This window comes from Electrophorus electricus, chromosome 17 (assembly GCF_013358815.1).
Source record: "Electrophorus electricus isolate fEleEle1 chromosome 17, fEleEle1.pri, whole genome shotgun sequence".
In the NCBI taxonomy this organism is placed as follows: Eukaryota; Metazoa; Chordata; class Actinopteri; order Gymnotiformes; family Gymnotidae; genus Electrophorus; species Electrophorus electricus.
Genome location: NC_049551.1, coordinates 558,641 through 575,156, shown reverse-complemented (window position 1 = coordinate 575,156; position 16,516 = coordinate 558,641). Strand labels below are relative to the sequence as shown.

At 46.5% G+C, this 16,516-nt stretch overlaps 1 protein-coding gene across 2 annotated transcripts; it reads left to right on the top strand.

Moving 5' to 3' along the window:
* The first annotated feature begins 780 nt into the window (after positions 1-780).
* Positions 781-15,017, top strand: lrrc75bb (leucine rich repeat containing 75Bb). Of its 2 annotated transcripts, XM_027025317.2 has the most exons (5): positions 781-1,365; positions 4,833-4,961; positions 6,870-6,982; positions 10,902-10,940; positions 13,894-15,017. In XM_027025317.2, exons 1-5 carry the CDS (start codon positions 1,075-1,077, stop codon positions 14,417-14,419), a joined length of 1,098 nt encoding a protein of 365 aa, XP_026881118.2. In that variant the 5' UTR covers positions 781-1,074; the 3' UTR covers positions 14,420-15,017. The 2 variants fall into 2 exon arrangements, with proteins under 2 accessions (XP_026881118.2, XP_026881119.2); XM_027025318.2 differs by lacking the exon at positions 10,902-10,940.
* The last annotated feature ends 1,499 nt before the right edge of the window (positions 15,018-16,516 follow it).

Sequence of the window (16,516 nt, the reverse complement as noted above, 5' to 3'; positions counted from 1 at the left end):
TACGGTGTAGAATGGAAATAAATGCAGTGTATTCAGTGTTAAAAATGTCTGACAAGGCGATATCAACGATGATTCACTTTTTTAAAAAATTGATTCAAGTGATATGTTGATACAATTGCCATTGAACGAGAAGCTTGTTCAATGCTGAAAAACAAGACGTTGAAACAACGTCGCGGTGTCAGCTTTGATTCAGCAATGAATAAACGTTGGAATGCCAGCTGGGTAGTTACCTACATAGAGTTTTATTTAGTTTGATGTAGTTGTAGTTATATAAGTATGTGGATATATGTGTAATTCCTTTATGGCCATCATTGAGCATCACGTTTATTTATTCATTTACTTAGCCTATTGGTTTATTTATAGACTATAATTATATTCCCATAGGGAGAGACAAACTTATTTTGGTTTCTCTTTTAGCTAACACAATGTCATGGATATTCATTTGATCTCATTCGGTAGAGTCTACATATTGAAAAAACCTTCGAATTCACGTTTGGTCAGTAAATATTCCACATTTCATACAATGTGTGATTCTGTTTCAAATTCGCAGCACTTTAATACGCGCTAGTATTTCTTTGTCCTGGTCCGGACAACAGTAACGCCGTCTTTTCACTGACACGTGACGGTTACTAAAACGGTAAGAGCTTTGGCGTCTGGCGCGAGCGGAGCGGGAGGCTCTGTTATTAAACACACGTGTAGAATCCGTGCGATCTGATTGGCTAGAGAGTGAACTCCAGTCAGCTCTGTGTTGTAGCCTTGAAAACGAAAACATACCGAGCGCAGAGAGGTGACAGAAACGCCGAGAAAAGGAACTGCCACTGACTCTTTCTCTGGATAATAGAGTCTTTTGCAGTTTAGCACAATATGGCTACTTTGAAATGATAGTATTAGACGGATTAATCTAAATTTGAGCAGTAACGGAGTGAGAGTGTACTGTGTATACAATCGTACACAGTCGTCTCTGACAACTACTTTCTACTTTATTAATGTTAAGGCTACGTAGTGTCAGGACAAACTCTTTTTATTTTAACCCTGAAATCGTAGTCTTATCAATATAAATCGCAAAGTTTAGCAATGGGTTCTAAGTTGACCAGACAGAGTAGTCTGGACAGCGAAGCAGCGTTTTTCAGCAGAGGTCGGCATCGCCAGGACTGTTCCACAGGCAGCGAGAAGAGTGAGACTGGAGGTGCCGGAGAACTTTGGTTCACATCTTTGATGCTAAAATCTGAGAAGCTCCCAGTAATTTTACGCAAATCGAATCCCAGCCCGTTTGAGCGGAGAGTAACCTGGGCCCGGGAGATCCAGAAACTGCTGAAAGAGGAGAGAGTGGACGAGGCGGCAGACGTGCTGAAACTACTCAGGAAGGTAACGAAGTTCCTTAAAAACGCACGTCTAATCCGTCCTGCGGGATGTGATGTCTTAGTCTGCTCTTTACACAGATGCTGAGGTTGGTGCGGTTCTGTGCGTATGCACATAGCCATTCAGATATGACGACCCTTGTTTTCTTATTTCAGCCTGCATGCCGGTGTGTCAAAACTGTTAAAAACTGGATCACCGTTCCACTGCCACAGACGCATACCAACGTGTCTGCACGTTAAGATCCTTATATCCATCACTCAAATTAAGTTGGTCAATTATAGGTTCTGATATACCTATATTCCTACAAACTGTCTTTCTGTCCTTGAATAAAGTAAATCTTTGGCTGGTGAAAAAGACAGAAGCGAATCTTCAGTTATAGTTTAGAGAACCTTTTCAGGAGGAACCATTACTCCATGATTAATTACCGAAGCTCAGCGAACATGTGCCTCATGACGTGCCAGTGTTGCCCTGTAGGGCCCGTCTCCAAAGCCCCAAAATAGTCCAGCCTTGTAGTACTGGGTGGAGTTATGTTGGACCCCATCAGTTATGTAACTACTAAACTCTTCATCCAAGTGTGCAATATCTGCATGGTTGTGGTGTTCAGGCATTGTGTTTTCAGGTATTTCTGATTCAGATGTCATTAAGACACGCTCCACGTCTGGTGAGCAGGAGAATGAGTGCAGGCTTCACCTTCTCTTCACGTCGCCCCAACGCATGCTCCCCCCGCCTGCACTCAACAAATCCTCACTCCACATGGCCCCATATTCAATACCACCAGCCTGTGATTCAATCAATGAAATAAAGTCTCTGCTTCACCTCCTAAAGTCTTTAAATGGATTGTCTCAAAGCCACAAAGCTCTGTGCTGCACTAATTGTGTCTTTGGCCCTGGGTTTAGCACTGGTGGGCAGATTTGGCCCTGGGTTTGGCACTGGTCGGGCAGATTTGGCCCTGGGTTTGGCACTGGCGGGCAGATTTGGCACTGGGTTTGGCACTGGTGGGCAGATTTGACCCTGGGTTTAGTGCTGGCGGGCAGGGTTTGGTGAGACTGCTGCCACCAGGTTTATAAACATCAGAGGAATATACCATTAGTTGCACCCGTACCCAACACAAGAGTGCTGTTATAATCCAGGCACTGTGCAGTTATAATCCAGGCACTGTTCAATTATAATCCAGGCTCTGTGCAGTTATAATCCAGGCTCTGTGCAGTTATAATCCAGGCACTGTGCAGTTATAATCCAGGCTCTGTGCTCAATTGATACCTGGTTTTAATCTGCAGCTCTGGAAACAGTGTGTTTATGTTCCTTCTGGGCTCTTATTACTCCTTATAAACATGTTGAAACCTCAAAATCGAAGTTCGAGCTCACACTCTGCTGATTGTCCACACCGTCCCACCCTCCAGATCTCCTGGTTTGTCTGCATGCTCTGAGGTTGCCCCATGTTGTTGTTGTGTTGATGCTCTTCAGAGTTCTGAGGAATTTAAACAAAGCCACGTGATTCACGTGGAGACCCCTGAGGGGAGGCACTCTCCTCTTGTTAACACAGCACAGGGGACAGGGAGGCAGCAGAACGAGTAATGAGGGAGACTCTCCCTGTCCCTATGTCTGTCCCTGTCTCTGTCTTGACAAGACTTTTACATGTTCACCATGAGGAATGAGTTTCTGTGATTCAATTATTTTCAACATCTGGAGTGGCTGCAGTTCTGATAAATGAACTGAATTCATGCATATGGATAGCAAAACAACTTAATGAACTAGATGACTTTCTAGAGTTAATTTAAAGAAAAGAAAAAAAAACATCTAAATTGGTGTTATTTTCTGCAAGGCCAAAGTGTTTTTTAAGGCTTGTTCAAAATAATTATGCATAGATGATTATGGATAGATGTCTTATTCTCTCAGGAAGCTCTCTGAGCAGGGGGGGGGGGGGGTACATGGCTCTAATCTACGCTACTCTACCACTGCACGAGACATGTCTTCTCCCTCTCAGACCAGAGAGCAGGCTACACTACATACCATGCCGAAATTACTGCAAAGAGAAGCAAATTAGCTTTCCCACTCAGACTGGAGGCTAATCACCCAGAGATTTTAATGGAAGAGGACAGTGCCTTGTATTTCTGCTTAATTTGTCACAGGGGATGTTGTGGCAGAGGGGAAACTCTCTCATCTCTCCTGCAGCTCTCAGACCCTCACCTGGGTTTCATTACTTTCAGGTTCATTAGAATAAAAGCTACATCCAGCTGGGTTCTGCTAGACCTGCGGGGGAAACAGAAGGTGCTGGAAATGCCCAGAGAATGATCTTTTAACTCCTAAAATCTCAGAAATGTGACCAAATCCATACGCAATCCCACATTTCTGTCTGGCCTCCCATCAAATTTAGGAGTGGAGCCTGAAAGAGCAGCACCTGTAGACAGAGCAGCACCTGTAAAAAGACGGATAGGAGAGCAGTGTTCTGAGCTGTGATCACAGCAGGAAGAAGCTACGGGAATCTTTCCTGTTCTCACTAGTCTGTCCTGTTTCCTGTTCTAATCTCCTGCTGTGGTGTTTACAAGCAAGACTGTTTTAGTGCTGGGAATTAAGAACACAACCAGCCACACTAAACACAACCAGCCACACTACAAACCCTGCCTCTGTTGTGTCTTCTCTGTTTCTCAATCAAAATTAGTTGCATTATTGGTTCTTGCTTGAGAGTAATCCAAAGGTCCAGCATTGATTCTGAACATGACAGTTAAGTGGGGAGTCTATTACTGTTGTCTCTCGATTTAGGACTAAAGAAGCAGAAATGCCAGAGTAGCAGGGCATCACAAGAACGAAACAGAATAAATAAAATTTTCTGAATATTAGATGTGTAAAAAAATAAGAAAGTTCTTTGTTAAGAAGCAAGATCTTATTAGTGAGTTTAGAAACAGAAAACAACCTGGCAGACAGTTGGAAACTCCAGTAGTGTATGACTAACCAGGAGAGAGGAGTGATGGCTTGAGAAGCGATACGGAGAGGAGCCGGGAGATGAGTGAACAGTTCCAGTCCACAGCGAAGTCTCAGTGAGCCACTGTGGCACCAGCACTGCCCACCTGCCAGTGGATCTGCCTCCCTGGTCTTTATTGATCAGCAGAGTGTGACCTGAGACCCACTGAGCCTCTCACTGCCTGAAGACAACGCTGCCCTAAAAGCGGCAGGAATGGAGAATAGTCTGACAGCACCACGGTGGAAAAGGAGCCCAGCTCCTAATGATGTCAGTGGGTCACAGGCTTGCTGAGGTTTTTCACTATTCAACAAGACAATCTTTCTTAAGATTCTTTAATTGGTGTGACTATTTAATTGGTCCTCTGAAATGGTGGGAATATGACAAAAAGGTTGCAATTTCTTTGCAGTGACCTTCAAAAGTAAGAACTGTTAGTTTTAACAACAGAAATATAATTTTCTCTCTTACTCTCTCTCTCTCTATCTCTTCTATCTCTCCCCCCACCCACTTTCCCCAGGACATGGGTCTTGAAGGAACCTCTCTTAATGATATCCTGTATAAGAACGCTGCCTTCCTCAACCTGGTGGATCCAATTTCCCACGAGTTACTGCTTAGTCTGGCGAGAGACATGCAGTGCCCAAAGAGGGTAAGTCATCGTGGTGATGTCATTCTGCACCTGCTCACAGAGTTACAGCAAAGGTGTATATATAACACCACCACCACCACCACCACCACTGCAGCTGGTGCTGATCCTGGCCAGAAGCTGACGGTTGTAGTGGCGTTACAGCGCTGTGTTTCTGCTGCTGTCAGCCTCCCTGCCCTGCCCGCACAGGCCTCACCACACATGCTCATAACAAGGCATCCTGCTATGGTGAGGCCTTATTTAGAGCCGGCGCCCGAGCCGTCGGATTCAGCAGTGCTGCTGCAGAGACGTGGGGGACCGTCCGCCCTCGGCCAGCGGGACTGTCCGCCCACGACGATGGTGTGTTGTGGGCTCTGTCATTGTGCAGGAGAACGCTGTGACCTTTCTACCTCCTGAGAGACACAGCAGCAAACACTTCACACCCTCCAACGAGAGACGCTCATTAGTCCGGCACCCTGCTCTAAAAGCTCCGCTCACACTGAGCAAAACTTTGTTCTGCGGTATTTTTACCTCCCTTTCTAAGGGCGTGTAAAGACCATCCTGTTTCATCATCGCTAGTTACAAGTTACAGCTGGAGAGGAGAGTTTAGGTTAGGGTTAGGGTTAACTGGAGAATTTGACAATGTTTGCAGAATATTGTCTGTTCTGGAGAGTTCTGTGTGGGGCTGGCTAAGGTGGGACTCCTGGAGCCTGAGTGTGGTGGTGAGCCTGTCCGCATACAGCTGAGGGTCGGAGGTGGAGCTACGCTGCCTCTGGTCCCTGCGGGTTTACTCACTGCAGCCCCATGTCACGGGTACACCTGCTGTGCAGACTGGAACATTTCTGTTCCTTCATCAGAGAAGACAAACTACTGATGTGCCATGGTTAATGTAGAACACCCATCCAAATGCCAACCTCAAATGCTGAGAGTGCAGAGTGTTTCTGATCACATAGAGACGTCTTCCTCCTACTGCCTCTCCAACTAGCTGTGTTTTCCTTAGATCTGTTTATATAATGCATCGAGGTTATTGTCTCCAGTTCTGTCTTTGCAGTCTTTAGAGTAGGTTGATATGGTGTGTCCCTGCTCAGAGGAGGAGAGCTGCTGGAGGTTCTGTTTTGGGCTGCAGAACCATACTGTGGCACACTGTGCCCGTTGTGCTGGAGCATTGATTAGATTAGCTCGGCTGTCTTTGGGGCAATCCACTTAAAGGGTCTGACGGGGGGAGATGTTTGTAGAAGCACTCTGATGGTGAAATAGCTGCAGGCGATTCGGGTCGATGGACACCACGGCTGAGTGCACCAGTGCGTCTGTGTTAGAGAGGCACATCAGTGCGTCTGTGTTAGAGAGAAACAGCAGCATGACTGGGTTAGAGAGACACAGCAGTGGATCTGTGTTAGGCATACCATCTTGTCTGTGTTAGAGAGACACAGCAGCTTGACTGTTAGAGAGAAACAGCAGCTCAACTGTGTTAGAGAGACACAGCAATGTGTCTGTGTTAGAGAGATACAGCAGCTCACCTGTGTTAGAGAGACCCAGCAGTGATCTTGGGAGCATTTCAAACCTTCAACCTTAAATATGTTTATCAAGAACCTGTATGATCAAAACTGAAATGCAGCAGCTTCCCGTCAGCAAACATGGTACAGTGTAAAGACTCTGAATTGTAATAAGTCCTTGTAGGAGAAAGTACTGTACATTCTAGATGAAAATAGGATTATAACTGTGTCTCCTAGTCATAATCTGTGTTAATACTCACCAACTCTCTTAAAGTATTTTTAAATCTGTTAAGTTTTTCAGCTCTATGATATCTTGTGTTTGAGTGAGCGAGTGTGTGTGTGTCTGTGTATGAGTGTATGAGATTAATGTGCCTTCTCAGGATGTCAGCTCAGATTGTTGGCCCCTAATAAAGATCACCCTGCTGCGTTTTCCCTGCAGGAGACAGACGCCCTCAGATCCTCTGATAAGATCTGCCGACAGCTGGTCTACCACCTGACGCCTCACTCCAAGTGGGCACGGCACAAGGTGCCCAGGAGTAAGTCCCACGCCTGGTGAGCGCCAGGGGACTGTCTATCTGTCCCCCACCCACACACAGCCAAAACAAAACAACAACATCAACGGTGCAGTTTCCTCTGCCGTGTTAGGACTGGATCATCTGGAAGTGTTTGCTTGGTTAGAGGTTTGTTAGAGGGACCCCAGTTAGGCAGACCCCTTCAGCAGGTGTGCGGAGGGAAGCCTTTGTAAACTGAACCACCGCTAATGATGCCCATGTGTCCTTCCTGAGCGATTAGTCTGGTAAGACAGACTGCAGCTGCTACAGTTTGGTTCCTGTGTTCCTTCTCGTTTCACAAACACAATCTTAACATGAACCAGTAGTAAGAAACCTCAAAGCAGCTTCACCCAGACCTCCACCCCTACCTTAACACTGCTCTCACCACTGAACACGACCTTCATCCAGACCTCCACCCCTACCTTAACACTGCTCTCGCCAATTAACACGACCTTCACCCAGACCTCCACCCCTACCTCAACACGGCTCTCGCCATTGAACACGACCTTCACCCAGACCTCCACCCCTACCTCAACACTGATCTCACCACTGAACACGACCTTCACCCAGACCTCCACCCCTACCTCAACACAGCTCTCACCATTGAACACGACCTTCACCCAGACCTCCACCCCTACCTCAACACGGCTCTCGCCATTGAACACGACCTTCATCCAGACCTCCACCCCTACCTCAACACTGCTCTCACCACTGAACACGACCTTCACCCAGACCTCCACCCCTACCTCAGCACTGCTCTCACCACTGAACACGACCTTCACCCAGACCTCCGCCCCTACCTCAACACGGCTCTCACCACTGAACACGACCTTCACCCAGACCTCCACCCCTACCTCAACACGGCTCTCACCACTGAACACGACCTTCACCCAGACCTCTGCCCCTACCTCAACACGGCTCTCACCACTGAACACGACCTTCACCCAGACCTCCACCCCTACCTCAACAATGCGCTCACCACTGAACACGACCTTCACCCAGACCTCCACCCCTACCTCAACACGGCTCTCACCACTGAACACGACCTTCACCCAGACCTCCACCCCTACCTTAACACTGCTCTCACCACTGAACACGACCTTCACCCAAACCTCCACCCCTACCTCAACACTGCTCTCACCACTGAACACGACCTTCACACACTCATATATAAATGGATTATGGATTAAAGTGACTCATTTACAGTCAGTCATCTTTTAAACTCTATCGGTTAGTGTAAACCTCTCTTTCTGGTTTCTTTATTTAGAATTTTATTCTTTTTAACCCTAACCTTCAGCCTAACCCTAACCCTAACCTTCACTCTAACCATAATTGTAGACTGTGACTGACAGACAGACAGACAGTGTCTGTAGTCCAATGCAAACCCAGCATGTCTGCTCATTAGGACATCTCCCCTCTCTGTAGGACATCTCCTCTCTCTGTAGGACATCTCCCTTCTCTGTGACTGAGGCTATAATATGTGTGTCGCACCTCCAGCAGAGTGTATGTGTCATTTCAGAAGAGGAAAACCAACCATCTCTCTGTACCTCCCCAAGATTTAAATAGGCTCCGACCAACCCCTACCCCTTCAAATATTCACACTTTGATCGTATTTAAGTGTTTCTGCTTCTTTGCACATGAGACAAATTAGGCAGCCTTCAGAATAAGTCATTTCAGGGCTTCTCGAGACCCTTTCGAGACTCTTCTGTAGACAGTCCAGTAAGGCTAAGAAATCTCACTGAAGCACGATGAGGTCTGTGTTGCTCAGGTGCAGAGAGTGAGTTTGAAGGAGTCTGTGTCTAAATTAATCAGCCGATGCCTTGTTTCTCATGCTGGAATGGCCCATGAGACTTGCGGAGTTTCTCCAGCGTGCCTTGGTGAACGGCTCTGTCCTCCAGCACACAGCGCCTCAATAACGCAATCAAATGATGAATCTGTTTAATAAAGTAGCCGGCGGGGAGAAGATGAAGCGAAGCACCCCTGCACAAAGCCCTGCTGTAATTACCCACTCCCTCATCACCATGGGCTGGGCTCATGCAGTATGTGCAGAGGCTCCTGGGAAGGATGTGGGCGTGCGGGCTGACAGGCTGCTGCCATGGATATGATGTTCCAAGACTGCTGTTCTCGTCACTCCGCTTGTGAACTGCAGTTTGGTATCAGGGCTTGTGGGATGAGGAGACCATGAGGTCCTAATTGTAGTGTTAAAGTGGAGACTGGGAGTGTTCCTGGGGACAGAGGCTGGACGAGACCCACGTAACAGAAGTACACCCCTGGAAACACACCCCTGGAATATTTGTTAGTGGATTGTGGCAAAATCCACTGCAAACACATCCCCCCTCCACCACCTCTCGACGCTAACCCATAATTTCTTCCCACCTTTTGGAAGTTTAACTTCTACTCCATACCGTCAATCCCCCACAGCACCGTCACATTAACTGAACAAAACACTTTCTTTGCTACTTCCTTTGCTCCCATTTCTCATACTGTTTAAAGTTTTCATCCCTGTGCTGAGCTCTGTCTTTACATGCCATATTGGTTTAGAAATGTCCCACGCTAGTACATCATGATCCCCGTTCTCACGGAAGTGCTCTTGGTAAGAGATTAAGACGAGCCCATGACCCACAGGCTGTGTTGGAGCCACGAGAGCTAATCAGACCAGCCTGTGCAGACCACCTGGAACAGACCACCTATAGCAGACCACCTGGAGTTCATGACCTGGAGGCTTGGACTAAACCACAATGACAGGGATGCTTTATCCTTTCAAATATATGTTTATTTTTGGACTAAGCCATTCTTCAGGTAGTGTTAATATAGATGTTGTGTTTGTGTGTGTGCATACATGTTTGTGTATGTGCTTGCTTTATCCCTTCAAACTTCTGTTTATTTTTGAACTTAACCATTCTGACAGGGGCTTTATCCTTTCACATGTCTGTTCATTTTTGGACTAAACCACTCTGAAAGGGGGGCTTTATCCTTTCAAAGCAGGGTTTTAATCCACCAAAAGAAAAAACATGTATCTGTTAGAACCTCATTGTGGTGGTTGTGTGGGAGGAGGTTTGCACCACACACAAGCAAAAAAAAAAAACTAAATTACATGTGAAAATTACTATAATGGATGGACAGATCAAAATCTGCAGTATGGCATGAAATTGTGACAGAAAGAGCAAATTCCTCTGTGTGTGTCTGTGTGTGTGTGTCTGTGTGTGTGTGTCTGTGTGTGTGTGTGTGTGTGTGTGTGTATGTGTGTGTGTTTGTGTGTGTGTGTGTGTGTGTGTGTGTTCTGGAGAGTGTTTTTATGTAAGTGCATATTTTGCATCAGTAAAATCAGTAATTCTCATATTGGCAGTGAAACAAAGCAGAGAAATTACCCTCAAACCACAAAGAGCAAAAACAGGATAGTGTATGAGTGGGGGTGTGTGGTGTATTGGTTTGGATGTGATGAAATGGAATTTTGCAGGTAGCGTTGATAGAGATGTGTGTGTGTGTGTGTGTGTGTGTGTGTGAGAGAGAGAGAGAGAGAGAGAGAGAGAGAGAGAGAGAGAGAGAGAGAGAGAGAGAGAGAGAAAGAGAGAGAGAGAGCTTTATGCTTTATACAGCCTCCTGATGCCGTGTGTCTGTGTGTGTGTCTGTAGGATTAGTGGGATGAGATGTTGGCAGTGTAAACTCTGTGTGGCTTTCTGTGTTTCTGTGTGTGTGTGTGTTGTACAGCCTGTCCCTCAGATCAGACTTACTATAATCCCAGTATGGCCTTCTCAATTAAATTAAAATAGATCGCCATCCTCTTTGATAGATGTGTGTGTGTGTGTGTGTGAGTGAACATTAACATAGCAGTCAAACAGACGAGATGATAATCTCTCAGCCCTCCAGTCACATGGTGTCTATGTTTCTAAGAAAGAGGGTCCGTGTGTTTTATTTTTTAGCAGAACTGCCTGTGACTGTAGGAGTGGCTGGACCTCCAGGTGAATGCAGCTCTGCTGAGCTCAGCACTCTTCACACATTGTAGGACGGAGTGAAACGGCTGTACAGGCAAAGCGTGAGTGGTGTGGGAGGGTCCTGAAAGCCTGCGCACAGCCTGACACTGGGAGTGGGTAAAAAAGAAAGAAACAAAGAAACTCCCCCAGCAAGGGCTCACGATTGGGAGAGCCCCCACTGGCCAGAGCACTCTTCCATCTGTCAGCCCTCTTCTTCTGGCTCCTGGTCTCCCTCAGTCACTGTAGAGAGCTGAACCCTGCGTATTAAACTGCTCCCAGCATGCAGCTGGGCGGATGTGGCATGGGAGGACATAAGTGCTGTTTGCAGCAGTTGCCATGATGTTCTCTCTCTGCGCCTGCTGGTGGGTTTGGATTTATCTGCAGTGCACTGTCAGCTGGAGACACAGAGTGCCTCTTCCTGTTGTGGGCGTCACACCTGAGGAAAAGGTTTTATTCCACCCTGTCTGCCTGATGATAAGGCAGGAATGATGTGACAGACAGGTGTGGGTGGGTGTCTGAGAAACAGACAGATGTGGATGGGTGTTGGAGAGACAGACACGTGTGGGTGGGAGTCGGAGAGACAGACAGATGTGGGTGGGTATCAGAGAGTGAACGTCTAACTTAAGCGAGGTTACGTCCGGTGGGTGCTCGGGGATTAGTGCACAGGTCCACAATACAGGTGAACAAGACACATGTAGTAGTGATGCTACGGACAGCCGCAGATCAAACCCGCTGAGGTCAGAGCACACAGAGCGTGTGCATGCAGGTTCTGTGAGTGCGACACCACTGGACTGCAGACTGACTCAGTGTTCTCACCTTGCTGACGGAGAGCCCCACGCCCTCCACCCGCCTCACACTGGACCCATTGCCACCGGCACTCCCGAGCAGACAGTGGGTTTCGTGAGGAGGGTGGAGGCACGTATGTTTGTCGTGTCCTTGGACTGACATGTCCTCCCCCGCAGAAAGCGTGTGCCAGACTGCTCCTGGAGAAAAGCCCCTGATCCAGCCGTAGGAGCTGAAAAGCAGTGGGCAAGAAGCCCCAGTGCACAGGCCTGTACCAACACCACAGAGGGGAGCTGAGAAACAGATGGAGGCTTCTCACAGCAGAGAGAGAGAGGGGGAGAGGGGGAGGTATAGCTGGAGGGAGAGAGGAAGAGTGTAAGGGGAAAATGATAGTGTTATTGCTCTTCATGCAGTGTATTATACCCAAGGAATACCACCCAATACACACACACACACACACACACATACAAACACACACACACTTTTATTATTCTTTATTATTCCCCGTGTATGAAAAAGATTTTTGGTACAGACTGTGATGCTGAATAGTTTGCTTTGCACAGAGAGAAGAAAACTGGTGCAGAATCTGGAGAGAGAGAGAGATAGAGAGAGCAGAAGAGTGAGAGAGATAGAGGGACAGGGAGAGGACAAGCTGAATTATGATCCACTCCAGAAATCAATCACCTTACTGTGCTGTGGTGCCTGCTGCAGACAAAGTGATCCTACCCATACCAGGCGGGGCTACAGGGATGCGGAGCTACTTAAGCATGGGGACATCTCTGAGGCAGGCACAGATTTGCATATATGTAAATGTCTTCATGGTTCTGCATGGGGTGGGGTTTCTTGCAAGAGAGCAAAGCTTTGTGCCACACCACCATGAACCGCAGCCCACCGGACAGTGACACAGAGAATAGAATAAAGGGGAGGGGCCTAACACCTCCACTTGTGTCTGCGTTTAAATGAGCTCTTTTATCAAGGTTGTGCCGAAATGTTCTGACTGACAGTCTGGTGCGTGGCATGGCAGACTGTAACATGCAGTTGGCTGGTATGCTCCGCCCCTCCCTTCGCCCCGCCCACTATGCTCCTCCCACTTCACAGTGCCAGGTGATGCTTGGTGGGGGTTGGTGCAGACCAGGGAAGATGTTTGGCTTGAATGGGAAGTAAAGTGGGTGTTCAGATGCTGGGTGTAGGTGGTAGAGAGGAGGCACAGTGTGTAATAGTGTATATATAACCACTCAACATTTTAGAATATATAACCACTCAACATTTTAGAATATATAACCACTCAACATTTTAGAATATATAACCACTCAACATCTTAGAATATATAACCACTCAAAATTTTAGAATATATAACCACTCAAAATTTTAGAATATATAACCACTCAATATTTTAGAATATATAATCACTTAATATTTTAGAATATATAACCACTCAACATTTTAGAATATATAACCACTCAACATTTTAGAATATATTACCACTCAACATCTTAGAATATATAACCACTCAAAATTTTAGAATATATAACCACTCAACATTTTAGAATATATAACCACTCAACATTTTAGAACATATAACCACTCAACATTTTAGAATATATAACCACTCAATATTTTAGAATATATAACAACATTTTAGAATATATAATCACTCAACATTTTAGAATATATAATCACTTAATATATTATAATATATAACCACTCAAAATTTTAGAATATATAACCACTCAACATTTTAGAATATATAACCACTTAATATTTTAAAATATATAACAACAATTTTGAATATATAATCACTCAACATTTTAGAATATATAATCACTTAATATAATATATAACCACTCAACATTTTAGAATATATAACCACTCAACATTTTAGAATATATAACCACTCAACATTTTAGAATATATAACCACTCAATATTTAGGAATATATAACCACTCAACATAACTTCCTATGACATTACTAGAGTAATTCTTAGCAGCACAGGTGCGCGCACGCACACACACACGCACACATATACATACATACAGATACACACACAGTCAAATACTTGTACTGAGTCTGAAGTTGCAGTTGTGTAATATTAGGGCATTTAGGGGTTAACGAGACCCACAGACCAGAAGTGGTGTAATGAGTGCTTTTGTCTTCCAGTCTGAAATCCTTCCTGAAGATGACGTGCGATACGCTGGACCTGTCGGGGATACGGCTGAGTTCACGGGACGTCCAGCGCGTGTCCCACTACCTCCAGAGACACAGCACCTCCATCACGGCCGTGGACCTGAGCTTCACGGCACTGCGGGATGACAGCCTGCGTCAGCTCCTGCCCCCGCTCTGCATCATGCCCAGGCTTGCCACCCTCGCTGTCAATGGCAACCGCCTCACCGTCGCCGTGGTGAAGGACCTGACGGAGGCGGTGAAGGACGGGAGGAAGTTCCCCAGCCTGGCATGGGTGGACCTGGGCAACAATGTGGACATCTTCACCATGCCACAGCCACTTCTGCTGGGCCTGCGCAGACGCTCCGGCCTCAGGGGCAGTCTGCCCACCATATACGAGTCAGAGTGCACCTGTCTGGAGGTGTCCACAGAGGAGCCCAGCGTGGTGGAGGAAGAGGAGGAGGAGGAGAGCTGGACCATGGAGAAGAACAGCAGTATCTCACTGCACGTGTGTCAGAGATGATGAGACTCCTGAAGGAGAATAAGACTCTGAGAGAGAGGATAAGACTCTGAGAGAGAGGAGGAGGTTCTGAGAGAGGAGGAGACTGAGAGACAGGAGGAGGTTCTAGGTTCTACATGGTGCTCATGGTACTCAGTGTTCTCTCTGTGGGGCGTTCCACTGGTCTCCCATTGAGGAGTTCCACTGGTCTCCCATTGAGGCGTTCCACTGGTCTCCCATTGGGGTGTTCCGCTGTTCTCCCTGGTTCTATTCTTTCCTCCCAATGTCTTGCTCCTTGTGTCACTGCAGTGGTGTAGGTGCCTGACCCTGACCCTAACCCTGACGCTAACGCTAACCCTAACCCTAACCCTGACCCTGACCCTGACCCTGACCCTAGTGTAAGTGGTGTCAGCCCACACAGGGTCTGCAGGCTCCTTAGCCCAAATGGCCACAAGGGGGCGGGGTTGGGTGCGGAGGTGGAGAAGAAGGAAAAAGTCACACCTAAGAACTTCAGACTCAAATATTGATTAACAATGAAGAAAACTGTGTTAGTGAGTGAGTGTCTGAGAGTGTGTGTCTGTGAGTGAGAGTGTGTGTGTGTGTGTGTGTGTGTGTCTGAGAGTGTGTGTGAATGAGTGAGTGAGTGTGAGTGATTGATGAATGAGTGACTGAGAGTGTGTGTGTGTGTGTGTGTGTGTGTGTGTGTGTGTGTGTGTGTGTGTGTGACAGACACAGAGCTGTTTGGTCCAGGCTGTATTGATGTATTTATGGTTTAGCTGTTTAAAGGCTCTGTTAGGTTTTGTTACACATCAAACAGCAGCTGGTAGTGGGTGGACACACATGGTCACACATAGCTGTGGGCAGACACCCACTGGTTTTCCTCTGAACAGCTAAACCATAATTACCTGTGTGTGTGTGACACACACGCTGTGTTATGTGCCATTGATGAACACACTCTGCCTCTCCTCATTAGTGCAGACTTGGCACAAACAGTCAAGAGACACAGCTGCACATAAACAATAAGGTTATTATTTATTAAATAACAACAGAGACCTTTATTTGTAAAGTGACTTTCTCACACTTAAGAACACTTCACAGAGAAGATGAAAATATTACAAGCAGGCAGAAAAAATAGACATAAACCAGACCGATTATTGTTTTATTAATTCTGGGTCAATGTATTATGCAAGAAGTTCAGAAGAATGGTGTTCAGACAGCCGTGGGCAGTGTGATGCGTTTATGAAGACGACAGAATGGAACTTTACGTTTCCATGGGCGACAGAATGGACGTCTCCTGCTACTCTGTTCTTACTTGGTGAAGTTTGAATTAAGTTTGGTGTATGTTGACATGTTATCATTTTTAAGAATGATATTACAAATTAACATTAATCCTTTAAGTTGTTGTGTGTGCGCATGTGTGTATTTGAGTGTGTGGTGAACCAGAGACCTGATCCTTGCCCACACATCTGCTCCTTACTTCACCTGATCACTGGGGTCTCTGGCAGACTCCGCCTTCTCTGGGGTCTCCGGCAGACTCCGCTTTCTCTGGGGTCTCCGGCAGACTCCGCCTTCTCTGGGGTCTCCGGCAGACTCCGCTTTCTCTGGGGTCTCCGGCAGACTCCGCCTTCTCTGCGGTCTCCGGCAGACTCCGCCTTCTCTGCGGTCTCCGGCAGACTCTGCTTTCTCTGCGGTCTCCGGCCCCATCACTGCCTGCTTGATTTGGCTGCTTTAATGTCTAAATTCTCTTCAGCTTGTAGCAGTGTAGTACAGAGTACAGTGTAGTACAGAGTACATTGTGGTACATAGTACATTGTAGTACAGAGTACAGTGTGGTACAGAGTACAGTGTAGTAATGTTACAGTGTACAATGTAGTACAGTGTGGTATGGTGTAGTACAGTGTGGTACAGTGTAGTACGGTGTACAGTGTTGACTGTGGTACAGTGCTGACAACTGAGAAAATTGCTCCTGTAATGTGGAATAAAACGGCGATTGCGAACAAGTGTCCTGGGTGTCGTTTTACTTCTCACAGCAACCTCACACTAAACCTTATTCATATGCTAAACCTCATTCTCATGCTAAACCTCATTCTCATGCTAAACCTCATTCACATGCTAAACCTC

Excerpts from the sequence above, each read along its gene's own strand:
- lrrc75bb (XM_027025317.2), top strand. The coding sequence starts at position 1,075 with ATGGGTTCTAAGTTGACCAGACAGAGTAGTCTGGACAGCGAAGCAGCG. Across the intron at positions 6,983-10,901 it reads AGGAGTAAGTCCCACGCCTG|CAGAACTGCCTGTGACTGTA; the intron begins GTGAGCGCCAGG and ends TTTATTTTTTAG. Across the intron at positions 10,941-13,893 it reads AGGAGTGGCTGGACCTCCAG|TCTGAAATCCTTCCTGAAGA; the intron begins GTGAATGCAGCT and ends TTTGTCTTCCAG.